At 42.8% G+C, this 11,742-nt stretch overlaps 1 protein-coding gene across 1 annotated transcript; it reads left to right on the forward strand.

The window, feature by feature from the left end:
• Positions 1-7,325: 7,325 nt before the first annotated feature.
• Positions 7,326-10,601, forward strand: SP4 (Sp4 transcription factor). Its single transcript, XM_006880384.1, has 4 exons — positions 7,326-7,332; positions 7,711-7,832; positions 8,361-9,918; positions 10,591-10,601. Exons 1-4 carry the CDS (start codon positions 7,326-7,328, stop codon positions 10,599-10,601), a joined length of 1,698 nt encoding a protein of 565 aa, XP_006880446.1.
• Positions 10,602-11,742: the final 1,141 nt, after the last annotated feature.

The following is an 11,742-nucleotide window of genomic DNA, read 5'->3' on the forward strand; positions in this document are numbered from 1 at the left end:
GATGTTGCCAACAAAATTGGGATCATCTAAACTGAGTCCAGCAGGCTAATTCTAAATATAATAAATTTTTTCTCACCATAAAAAAACAAAACAAAAAAACAAAAACAATACCCCATAGTTGAGATTTATGTAAGTAGTGCCTCTTTAACGAAATGAAAAATAAAATGCTGTTCTGTCTGTAAAATTATAACTATGCCTAGTCCATTTCATAGAATATTGAAATGCTTATAACTGCTTTATCTCTTAGTAGATACATACTGTGGCACTGGAGCCAGTTCAAAACCAAACTAATATAACTACCAAAAAACCAAGCACACTGGCCCATGGAAAAACCAGGGTTATTTTTATAATTATTAACATTAGAAAAACTAAAATAGGAAGAAGGAAGTAAAAAAAGAACACTACAAAATGGCAAATACTATGACCAAAAGGGTATATGTACTGAAGTGTCTGCATTTGGTTCCATAACTCAGTCACTTCTGGAATGAACAGGTATGGACTGGACAGCTACAGTTGCAAAATGTTCCTTTCAGTGCTCAGGTAGAAATAATGTCCACACTCTGTAAGACAGACTTTGAAATGGAATGATTGTTTTAAAATCACATATCTACACCTAGCCAGAGTATTTGAGATTGGTAGATATTGATGGAGTAAAGTCTTTAGAGACAACAAGACCTTGGGGAAAGCCTTTGTATTTAAAGTTGGTTGTTATATTTTGGAGGAACTTTCTCCTTAGTGTTACAACACTCTTCTGTCAATATGCTGTACTGAGGTAACCTGGTGTTGCTATGATGCTGAATCTTGTGCCATTGGGGTGTCAAATACAATAATGGTTACCCATGGTGGAGCTCCCACTTTAAGACAAGTTTGGAAGCAGCAGTGGCATCCACTTCCTAAGCAATATGCCTCTGGAAACTCTATGATAAATGTTGATAGTTGTAGAAGGGCTTCAGGCCTTTTGTTCATAGGGTTGCTATGAGTCATGCTCGACTTGAATGAAGGCAATCAACAACAACAATAACATCTTCTTGTTGCTTGGTGCCTTTGAGTTGACTACAACTCATAGAAACGCTTTGAGCTGAGTAACAGATCAGAACCTTGCCCTATCCTGTGCCCTCCCATGATCCCCATCATGATCAATCTCATTGCTGCAGTCACACATATATTTCTGTATTTGTGGCTAAGCCTCTTTGCTGACACTCCATGAAGTTTACTAGGCTGTATGTAGCACAGGAGATTGCCCATCAGCCTCCTGCTGAGCTGCTGGTGGATTCAAATCATCACAGAGGCAAATGCTTCTGTTATCAGTGCAACTCCCTATAGATTATGCCCCAGAGCTCCCAGGATTATGAAGAGGTGAATGAAAGTAGTAGATTTGTCCTTATAAAGGTCTGCATTTGGCTTGTGGCAACTAATCTTTTTAGTAATAAATACTAAAAATGATGGCTAACATTTAATGAGTATTTACTGTGTACCAGAGACTTCTAGAATTTATCTCATCTGATGCCTTATACATTCTCATAAGGCCAGGATGGTGAGCCAAAGAGAAGCAGACCCCTCAACAAAATGGATTGACACAGGACAGGGCAAAGTTCAGGACTGTGTTCACAGGACTGCTACCAGTTGTAATTGAGTAGATGGCACCTAGCAACAATATGAGACTTTAGTTATCATTATCTTTGCCTTTTTTTAGGTGATGGGAGCAATGAGACTCAAAAAGTTTGAAGTCACTAAAATAATGTAAGATTATTAATTAAAAATACAATAAATTGAGCAGATGCTATGGGGATGCTGTGTAGAATAACAATTGCAAAAACACCAGGCATTTGTGTTCTATATTTTTTGACGGTCAATCACTAACTTCAGAAAGTCTTAAGAAAATTATGTCTCTATTTCCTCATTGAATAGACAGTCTTTTTCAGTGTGGCAAGAATGAATCATATCTATTCCTTTCAACATGTTAATTGATGTAGCATATTTAATAAATGCTATTTAGAGTATGTTCCATTAACTGACAATAGCTATTTTGTTCTGATATGAATTAACAAGAAAATGGGCTAACATAATAAATTTGTACATTTCAAAATCATGGATGAAATCTTGTGTTGTTGTACATGAATGTATCATAAAGGGATTTATATGCAACGGTGATGCCCCCACCTCTCATTGACAGAATAAAAATTCATCTTTATTCATGATTTGACAGTGTCATTTAATATATTATTTACAATTCCTAAAAAGCCTACACATGTGTACCCACTCATCCACTGCTGTTCAATTAGGACTCCTGGTAATCCTCATTGGGTTTCTGAGACTGGAAATAGTTAAAGGAGAAGACTGTACCTAAGGGGAGCATCTGGTGGGTTTGAACCAGTGACCTTTCAGTTAGCAGCCCAACATATAATGCACTAACTCAACAGGGCTTCTTAAATTGCAAATTCTTCAAAAACAGACTGCAACTTCTCTCCCCGCTAGAGTAGCTGGGGGGTTGGACCACCAGGGCTCCTGATGGCATGCATGTGTAATCACCTCATTAAGACATTCGTAGGTAAATATTCTGTATTCAGGACTCAATTAGATGAAACTCAAATTGCTAAAACGATCTTTAAGATTATCTATGCTTTCTGAAAAGAATTAATGTTAGCCTTTAATGAATTAATTTTTTTAAATATAATTTTTGTCCACTAAGTTTTACTAGGCAAGCAACTATGTGTGTGATCCCCTGGAGATACAAATGATGTAATTTTTTTTTTTTAAAACAAAATGTGCTCACTGAGCCTGTGTCGAATTCCTGGTCAGTGCACTTTGGAGCTGGGGTGGATATTAAACTTTGATCTTTCTCTGGTGTGTGGCCTTTCCAAACCTTTTGCTTTCTGATTCCCAAAGACAAATCAAAGCCATTTAGCAGTTATTTCAACAAGTAGCTTAGCTTCCTAAAGGAGATTAAATACTGGTTCCTTTTTACCATTCAAGTCACCTATTATATCTGGGCTCCAGTATCTTCACCCATAGTATCAAGCTAAATCACTTCTAGGACTTCTATCACATTCATCCATAAGCATATTAGCTTCACTAAATGTATGCTCAGCATTGTTAGGGATTAAACATCTCTGCCTTCGCCTGCAGGGAGCTAAGGTCATGCTCAGGGTAGAAGTTCGTGATGGTTTCAGCATAATTATATATATATATGAAACCTTCCAGCCTTGTTTTAATAAAGAGTTCATTTTGAAAGGGCAGGTCCTAGAAAGAAGAGACTAGTAGATATAGTTGAAAGACCCCAGTGACAAACCAGCACTATTTCTCAAATGTAGACAATGTTGATTTAGGTATGCAGAGCAAAGGCCAGGAAATCTGCCCAAACTCTGGACTTGCAGTTTAACTTGAAATGATGAACTTTCTGCTTCAACAAAACAGGACTGAATGGAAAGGATAGGAGCTTATAAATCCAATCTACTGCCCTTGCTTTGGGCATGATGCAAGGAGGGACTAGTCCTTGGAGAGGGACATCATGTTTGGGAGAGTGGAGCGACTGTGCAGGAGAGGAAGACCCTCGATGAGATGGAACGATTCTGTGAGTAGACTGGTGAAAATGAATGTGTTTGAGACAGCGAAGTTGGTACAAGATAGAACGGCGTTTGGGGCTCTTGTATATAGGGTCGCTATGAGTCACAAACGACTCGATGGCACATAACAACAACAACAACAACAACAAAACAACTGCCCTTGAGTGGACTCTGACTCCAGGTGACTCTTTATTCGATTCTTAATCGGAGCCAACTGCTGCATCGTGCTTCCAGAGTGGTTGATGCATTAGAATCACTGACCTTGTAATTACAACAGCTAACACATAACTTCTTTTTAAGCTCTGGTTCACTACTGTTGTTATTGTGGTTTACCACAGAGTCAGACTCAACACATAGTTGACTCTCCAGTAGGTTTTTAGAGGCACAAGAGAGTGCCCATTTTTCTCTTATCAAGCAGCTGGTGGATTTGAACCTCATGCCTTAAGGAATGCAGCACAACTTCTTACCACTAGAGCTCCCTCTGGATTACTACTGTTGTATGTGTTGTTGTTATGTGCCATCAAGTTGCCTGCGACTCACAGCAACCCTATGTATATTAGCTCTGAACCTTGTCCTATCTTGAGCTAATCTCTTAGTCTCCAGCAGAACTAAGTCCATTTCTCCAGTCACTAGTAGATCTTCTAAATACGTGTAGTAAAGTTAAGGACCTTTTCTTGTTTCTGTTAAGGAACTCTGGTTGCACACTGGGTTATTTAAGTGTTGATGTGGGATGCTAGTTGAAATGTCAGTTGTTCAAATCTACCCAACTGCTGTGTGGAAGAAAGATGGACAGTCTTTTTTCATTAAGACTTGCAACCTCATAAACTAGATAAAAGGCCACTACAAGTCAGAATGGACTTGACAGCAATGGGTTTCTCTTTTCATTTCCATTGACACATTTCATTGCTACTAAATAGATAATTCTTGAGATGACTCTAACACCTAATTGGCCTCAAGTCCTCTTCTTTTGCCCAGTATTTGTGTTCCACTGTATAGCATCTGTCAGGAAACCTCTAGGACATTGTGTGTCTAATCTGTTCTGCCACATCAATATGTTTCAATAAGAAGGATGATCGTTTGTACAGGTCATAAAAACAAGACATTTATTCTTGGGGATCAAGATTAAAGAAGTTGGAAAGCCACTGTTGTGTAGAAGGAAACTTTCTAGGTCAGTTGCTACCCTGCTAGGCCTGAAGCTGAAAATTTTGTACTCTTCACCCTTATTGACCCTCTATGACAAATGGTACTGATAGAAATATCTTTTGAATGCATAACTTTAGGTAAAAAAAAAAAAAGAAAAAGTAAACTTATTTAAAGAAAAAGATTATAGCATACATGGTGCATAGCTTAAATTTGCAAAGCAATGTGGGAATGAGTGTTAGGTAGACAATTCCTGATCTAGCTAAATCCTCCATTATTTAAATAAAATGACGGTACCTGAGAAGGCATTAAGTCATTGTCACCTGTCTCAGCAGGGTCTCCTGGCTCAGATGGAGACAAGAAAGGAAAAACAAAAAACAGGGCTTGTTAACCATGCTAACCAGTACACAGCTTATCTGCAGGGCACAGAATTTTCAGGCTACTTTGTAGATCCATATACCGCATGGCTAAGCATTATTTTTATCCTGTGGTTCAGTGACAGTGATATGGTCTTTGTGAAGGTTTTTAAAGTAAGTCAACTACAAGGAATGCTCTAATTCATAAGATTGCAAATGTCTTCCTCCATCCATCATGGTGAATGGGATGGGGGGAAGACCTAAGGATAGACAGTGTGTAAATGCAAAAAATTATGGAGTGTACGCGATGGGAGAAGCAAAGCAGGTTCTTTAAGGATCTTGGACTGATTTTGAGGGGAAGCAGTACTGTGCAATTCTTTATTTGAAATGCTTTGTTTTGCAGCTCGGCTTTGTCATCAGCCAATGCTGCAATTACTTTAACAAGCAAAGGAAATGCCAGTCAAGTGCAGCACCTGGGACCTCCTCACCCTTGCGGCAGTGGCAGGCCTCAGGCAGGAGAAAGGCCCATAGATGAGTAGGGGGCCCAGGCTAAAAAGGTATGGGTGGCTGTGAACCTGGGTGTGCAGGGGACCCTGTCTCCAAGCCCTGTATAAACATTAGCCATTTATTTATCACCTTTAGTACACTTAGTCAGATGCACTTTATATTCCCTGGCGTCACCCTGACTTCAGGATTTTGGAGGAAAGCTAGGGCCAAGAGGCTGTTCCTCTGCATTTGACAATAAATAGCTTCGTGCTGCCAGATTCCACCTGCTTGGAAGCTTATATACTTGAGCTTATACGTGAGCTGAGTTGACCCACAAGGGCTGGGGCTTTCTTCACCTTCTTAATCTCTTGAGGCTGATCAACGTGACAAGTCCACCAACTACGCGGCGATTCCACAAAACACTGCATCCTCGGCCAACGAGCCATTGCTTTGCTCCAGCAGCCAACAAATAAAATGGAAGATACTTGTCTGCGGGGAAACAGGCCTCCCCTTCGGAGCCGGGCTTCGGAGGGGGTAAGGCGAGCAAAGAAAGGAAAGGTGAAGGCGCTGCTCGAAAAAGCCGGGCTCATTCAAACCCGGAGGACAGCAAACCCCGCCTCTCCACGCCGCCGCCCGCTCAATCGCCGCGCGCTCCGGGTGTGAGCTCGCCCCGCGGGGAGCGGCTTGGAGCCGAAGAGGCGGTGGCAGAGGTGGTTTGGGCAGCCCCGCGCGGCGGATAGGCCCAGGCAAACAACACCCATTCCCCCTCCCCCTCGCTCAGTTCAACTCCCACTCGGCCCCAGCCACGCCCTGCCGCCACCGCCCCCTCGGGCAGCTTTCCGCTCCAGAGCCGGCCTCGGCCGGGGGCGGGAGGGAGGCGGTGCCTTGGAGGGACCGCGGAGGCCTCCCGAAACTACAAGGGCCGGCAGGCTTTGCGGCAAGTCCCCGCCTCCTCACTCCCACCACTCAGCGCGCGTCACCGGGGCTTAGCCAATAGGGAGCGAGCCAGGGAAAAAGGGCGCCCGGGTCCGGATGCGCCTCAGGAAAACCATGCTCCTTGCGCAGGGGCAGCTGGCGTTTCACTCTGCACGTTGAGCGGCTGAGGGTCTTTGCGCCCTCACATCCGCCCCTCTCGCATGCCTTGAGCAAGAGCCCTACTTTTTTCTTCCGTGGCCATTCCAGGGGGGATGCAGGAGCAGGTTTTGAAGGGGAGGGCGCTGGGAAATGAGTAGGGGGCGGGATATCCTGAGACAACAAGTTTGGCTGTATGGAGGGCCTACCGGCAGTGCGCCTGAACTAGAACGCCGAGAGAAGGAGCGCGAAAGGAGCCGAGAGAGAAAAAGAAACGCTTCTGAAAGAAGAACCCCGAGAAAGGGGGTGGAGAGGAGGCGGCCCCAGCGCCCCGGCCCCCGGCCGGTCGGCGGCCAATCCGCTGGGGGAAGGGGTGGAGAGTCGGCGGCTCCGGCGGAGAGAGGCCGAGGGGGGTGGGGAGTCGGCCAGGCTCGCGCCGCCCTGGCCCCGCCCCCGGCCCGCGCCGCCGCCCGCGCCGCTGCTGTCAATCACGGGCGAGTCAGCCGGGCTCGGGCGGAGAGAGGAGCTGCTACGCCACAGCCCAGCGGCGGCCATTCGCGGAAAAAGAGGCAGAGCCTGTGCCAGCTACAGCCTCCTCCGAGCCACCGCGGGCGGGCGGGCGGGACCGGCCTCTCCTCCCGCCTCGCCCCCACCCCCACCCACCTCTATCCCAGTGTCTCCGTCTGAGGGTTTGTCCTGTTAATGCGGGATGAGCGGTACGTATTCTCCACCCCCCTCGGTCTCCTTCACCGCCTCCCTCCCCAGACCCTGCTCGTTTCTCCCCCCTCCCCTGGGGCCGCTGAGATGCTTTAAGGGGAGGAGGAGACGAGGGAGGGAGGGAGGGTTGTGTTTTGTCTTAATGTCTGAGAGAGAACAACCTCCTTCTGGGTGTTGCTCTGGAGCCGATGGGTCGGGTTTCAAACCACGTTTTGTGATATCCCCCTCCTCCCTTCCCTCCTTTCCCCCCACCCCCTCCCGTGTGCGTGGATCGCGGGTTTATGGAGATTAATGTTCGGGGGAGGGGGAGAAGAAGGAGGGGAAAGGCGAATAATAATAATCCTAATAACCTGTTGTCGTGTACGCTGGGGGGTTTGTTGCAGATCAGAAGAAGGAGGAGGAGGAGGAGGCGGCGGCGGCAGTGGCGATGGCTACAGAAGGAGGGAAAACCTCTGAGCCAGAGAATAACAATAAAAAACCCAAAACCTCAGGCTCCCAGGTAAAAGCAAACATATTTAAAAAAAAAAAAATACATCCCGAAACAATAGGGGAGAGAGGGAATTCCCTTTAAATGCTCAAATGCGAAGAGCAGAATAAAAATGTTTATCCGCTCAAAGCAGATTTCTGAAAGTGAGGAACTTAAAAATTAAATGGTAAATTCATGCAGATTGCACATAATTTAAGGTTAGAACGTTTATTTAAAATGACACCAGGGACCCATACTAAGAAAACAGTGCTATTTCCCCCAAAAGTCATTTAAAGTTTAGGAAAATGACACTTTAAGAAAGTTTGTTAGAAAAAAAAAAGAAAGTTTGTTAGGAATCCCCTTATATTTAAACTTTGCATTGCAAGGTCTCTTAACTGCTGTTGCTCATGTTTCTTTTTGATTTCTGCCACCACTTCCTGAGTAAATACTGATACTTAGAGCTGTTGCATACACACATGTACACATCTCCCATCTACTGACCTCCACTAAATCTGCCCACTTTTTTCCCCCCCTTCTCCTTTACCATCCCATTTTGGGTAGGACTCTCAGCCCTCTCCTCTGGCTTTACTGGCAGCTACTTGCAGCAAAATAGGGACTCCTGGTGAAAATCAAGCAACTGGACAACAACAAATTATTATAGATCCAAGCCAAGGACTGGTGCAGCTGCAAAATCAACCACAGCAGTTAGAACTGGTAACAACACAACTTGCTGGGAACGCTTGGCAACTTGTTGCCTCCACTCCCTCTGCTTCAAAAGAAAATAACGTTCCTCAACCAGCCTCTAGTTCATCTAGCTCTTCCAGCAGTAATAACGGGAGTGCATCTCCTACAAAAACGAAATCAGGTAACTCTTCTACTCCTGCTCAGTTTCAAGTCATACAAGTACAAAATCCAAGTGGTAACGTACAATACCAAGTGATTCCACAGCTTCAGACCGTGGAAGGCCAGCAAATCCAAATCAATCCTACTAGTAGTAGTTCATCTCTGCAGGAGTTGCAGGGTCAAATTCAGCTCATTTCTGCAGGTAATAATCAAGCTATACTCACGGCTGCTAACAGGACAGCTTCTGGGAATATTCTTGCTCAAAACTTGGCAAATCAGACAGTTCCAGTCCAAATTAGACCTGGTGTTTCAATACCACTGCAATTACAAACCCTCCCTGGTACTCAGGCTCAAGTTGTAACAACTCTACCAATTAACATTGGAGGAGTGACTTTAGCTTTGCCAGTGATAAACAATGTGACTGCTGGAGGAGGGACTGGACAGGTGGGCCAGACTGCTACTACTACTGACAGTGGGACTGCCAATGGGACTCAATTAGTCTCCACGCCCACTACCACCACTGCTTCTACCAGTACTATGCCGGAATCTCCCTCCTCTTCTACTACCTGCACAACCACTGCTTCAACATCTTTGACAAGTAGTGATACATTAGTGAGCTCGGCTGATACGGGCCAGTATGCAAGCACATCAGCCAGTAGTTCTGAACGCACCATCGAAGAGTCTCAAACACCTGCTGCCACTGAATCTGAAGCCCAGAGCTCTAGTCAGCTTCAGCCGAATGGACTGCAGACTACCCAGGATCAATCAAACTCTCTTCAGCAGGTGCAAATTGTAGGGCAGCCTATTTTACAGCAGATCCAGATCCAACAGCCTCAACAACAGATCATTCAGGCCATTCCACCACAGTCATTTCAACTCCAGTCAGGGCAGACAATTCAGACCATCCAGCAGCAGCCTTTACAGAATGTTCAACTTCAAGCAGTAAACCCGACTCAGGTGCTTATCAGGGCTCCAACTTTAACACCTTCAGGGCAAATCAGTTGGCAAACTGTGCAAGTCCAGAATATTCAGAGTCTTTCAAATTTGCAAGTTCAGAATGCTGGGATATCCCAACAATTAACCATCACCCCAGTGTCTTCAAGTGGTGGCACAACTCTCGCGCAGATTGCTCCTGTGGCTGTTGCTGGTGCCCCAATAACTCTAAATACTGCCCAGCTTGCATCAGTGCCTAACCTTCAGACAGTGAGTGTTGCCAACCTGGGTGCTGCAGGGGTTCAAGTACAGGGAGTTCCAGTTACAATCACTAGCGTTGCAGGTAAGTTACTGCATCTTTTCTATCTCTTAAACAAATTGATGTATTTTTATGCAAATAATGCATGGATTAATACAGAATTCTTGCAAAATGAGCATCACCTTTGTGCATTAGTCTTCTTTGTGCCACTGAACTGTACACCTTTTTTGGGGATGGGGGGAATGTAGTAATGACAATTACTGCTAGTATGGCTTCCTCAAGTTGGCCATCAAGTCCTATGGAATAAAAACATATATTTTAGTTCTGTGATAATCTGTTTGATTAATTTTTTGTAGTTTGGTATTTTATGTGTCAGGTTTGTTAGATGGAATGTTTATCAGGATTATGCTTTTCATACAGCAAAACTGTCCCTGATTAGAATTTTGTCTCCTGAATTTAGGTTCAAATTCATATTTGAGCTCACTCACCTCCTTAGGAAAAACTAAGTCAAAATGATATTCTTATGTTCTTAAAAGTATGTAGATGTAGAATTGAGTTAGTGTAGAACTGTGGGTCTGTTGGAGTGTTCTATGGTGTTAAAAAGTTAATAGTTGAAAAATTGGAAGTTACTATTTAAGTTTCTTATCATCACCCAAGCTTTTGTGTTTCAGTTTAATGAGTGGTTTAAAACTAGACATTGGTGCAGTTGGAAGATAGTAAGTTTTAAGCTTTAATTCGCTCTTTAAATTTTTATAGTTTTCTGGTAAAATTGAGATTTGCTTAATATCTCAGATTAAAGTTAGAAAAATAATAAAATTGTAAAATGAAAAATAGTCCCTTGCTTATAAAATGATATTCCAGTAAACTTTATGGTCATTGTATTGATTATAGGTGATTTAGTGCATAGTTTTGGAACGTTAAAAGAATAAAATATCACTAACTTGGATTGATGATGTAAAGTCTTTGTTATACCAACTCTAAAGGAGCTCATATTTTGTTATGCATGTAAATATGATATTTCTGAAGTACTTGGAAAAGTGATTCTCTTGAGTATTTTAGGGTTTTCTGGTAAGTAAACTTTCGTGGATTCTAATTTGATGAGAATTTAGTTCTCTTAGTATTATGTTCAAAACTCTTTAATTAAATGTTTATTTTGGTAATCTAAAATTTTTTAAAATGTGCTTTCTTGAAACAAGTTGCAGGAAAATGATACTAAGATTCTTGTACAGTTACTACCTAATGGATGTACATACATGTAAAATTACAAGTTGACAGGTAGCTCCTTTTGAGTCATTAGGGCTGAGTTTCTGTTAGATAACACCTAACTGGGTTGGGGTCAAGGATTTCATTGCACAAACTTTCTAGGTTATTCTAAAGTGTATTAGGTGTATTAATTTCATTGTCTGTAGGCTGTTGCTGTTCAGGAGATTTTTTTAGAGGTGGAGATGTTGTCTGTGTTGTTCATTGTGGAAGGCATTAGGCACATGTGGCTTTGAGCACTTGAAATATGGCCAGTATGACTAAATAACTGAGTTTTTAACTTAATTTTAGTGTAATAGCCACACACATATATTGAACAGCTAGATATATTTAAAAAGTTTTCTCACTGTGTACTTTTCCACCTAAAACTATTGTAATGTAAATCATATTAGTATCTCCGGACTGAAATATTTCATTTGCTTTGATCTACACTTTTTCTAGACATCACCAATAACTTGAGTCAGAAAAAATTATCTATTTTAGTTGACTGAATGACAGTTTGCACTGTCAAAGAGAAAGTTATGTGAGATTTCGTCTTACCTATTGTTTGTTAATTATGACTAAGAAAATGGAATAATTTATAATTCAAGATAAAAATATCAATTCATTTGCTTTTTAGTTGATACCCAATACAACCTGGAGCTTTTT

Source organism: Elephantulus edwardii, unplaced genomic scaffold (assembly GCF_000299155.1).
Source record: "Elephantulus edwardii isolate Elephantulus edwardi_28Jun2011 unplaced genomic scaffold, EleEdw1.0 scaffold00007, whole genome shotgun sequence".
In the NCBI taxonomy this organism is placed as follows: Eukaryota; Metazoa; Chordata; class Mammalia; order Macroscelidea; family Macroscelididae; genus Elephantulus; species Elephantulus edwardii.

Excerpts from the sequence above, each read along its gene's own strand:
- SP4 (XM_006880384.1), top strand. Across the intron at positions 7,833-8,360 it reads CCAAAACCTCAGGCTCCCAG|GACTCTCAGCCCTCTCCTCT; the intron begins GTAAAAGCAAAC and ends CATTTTGGGTAG.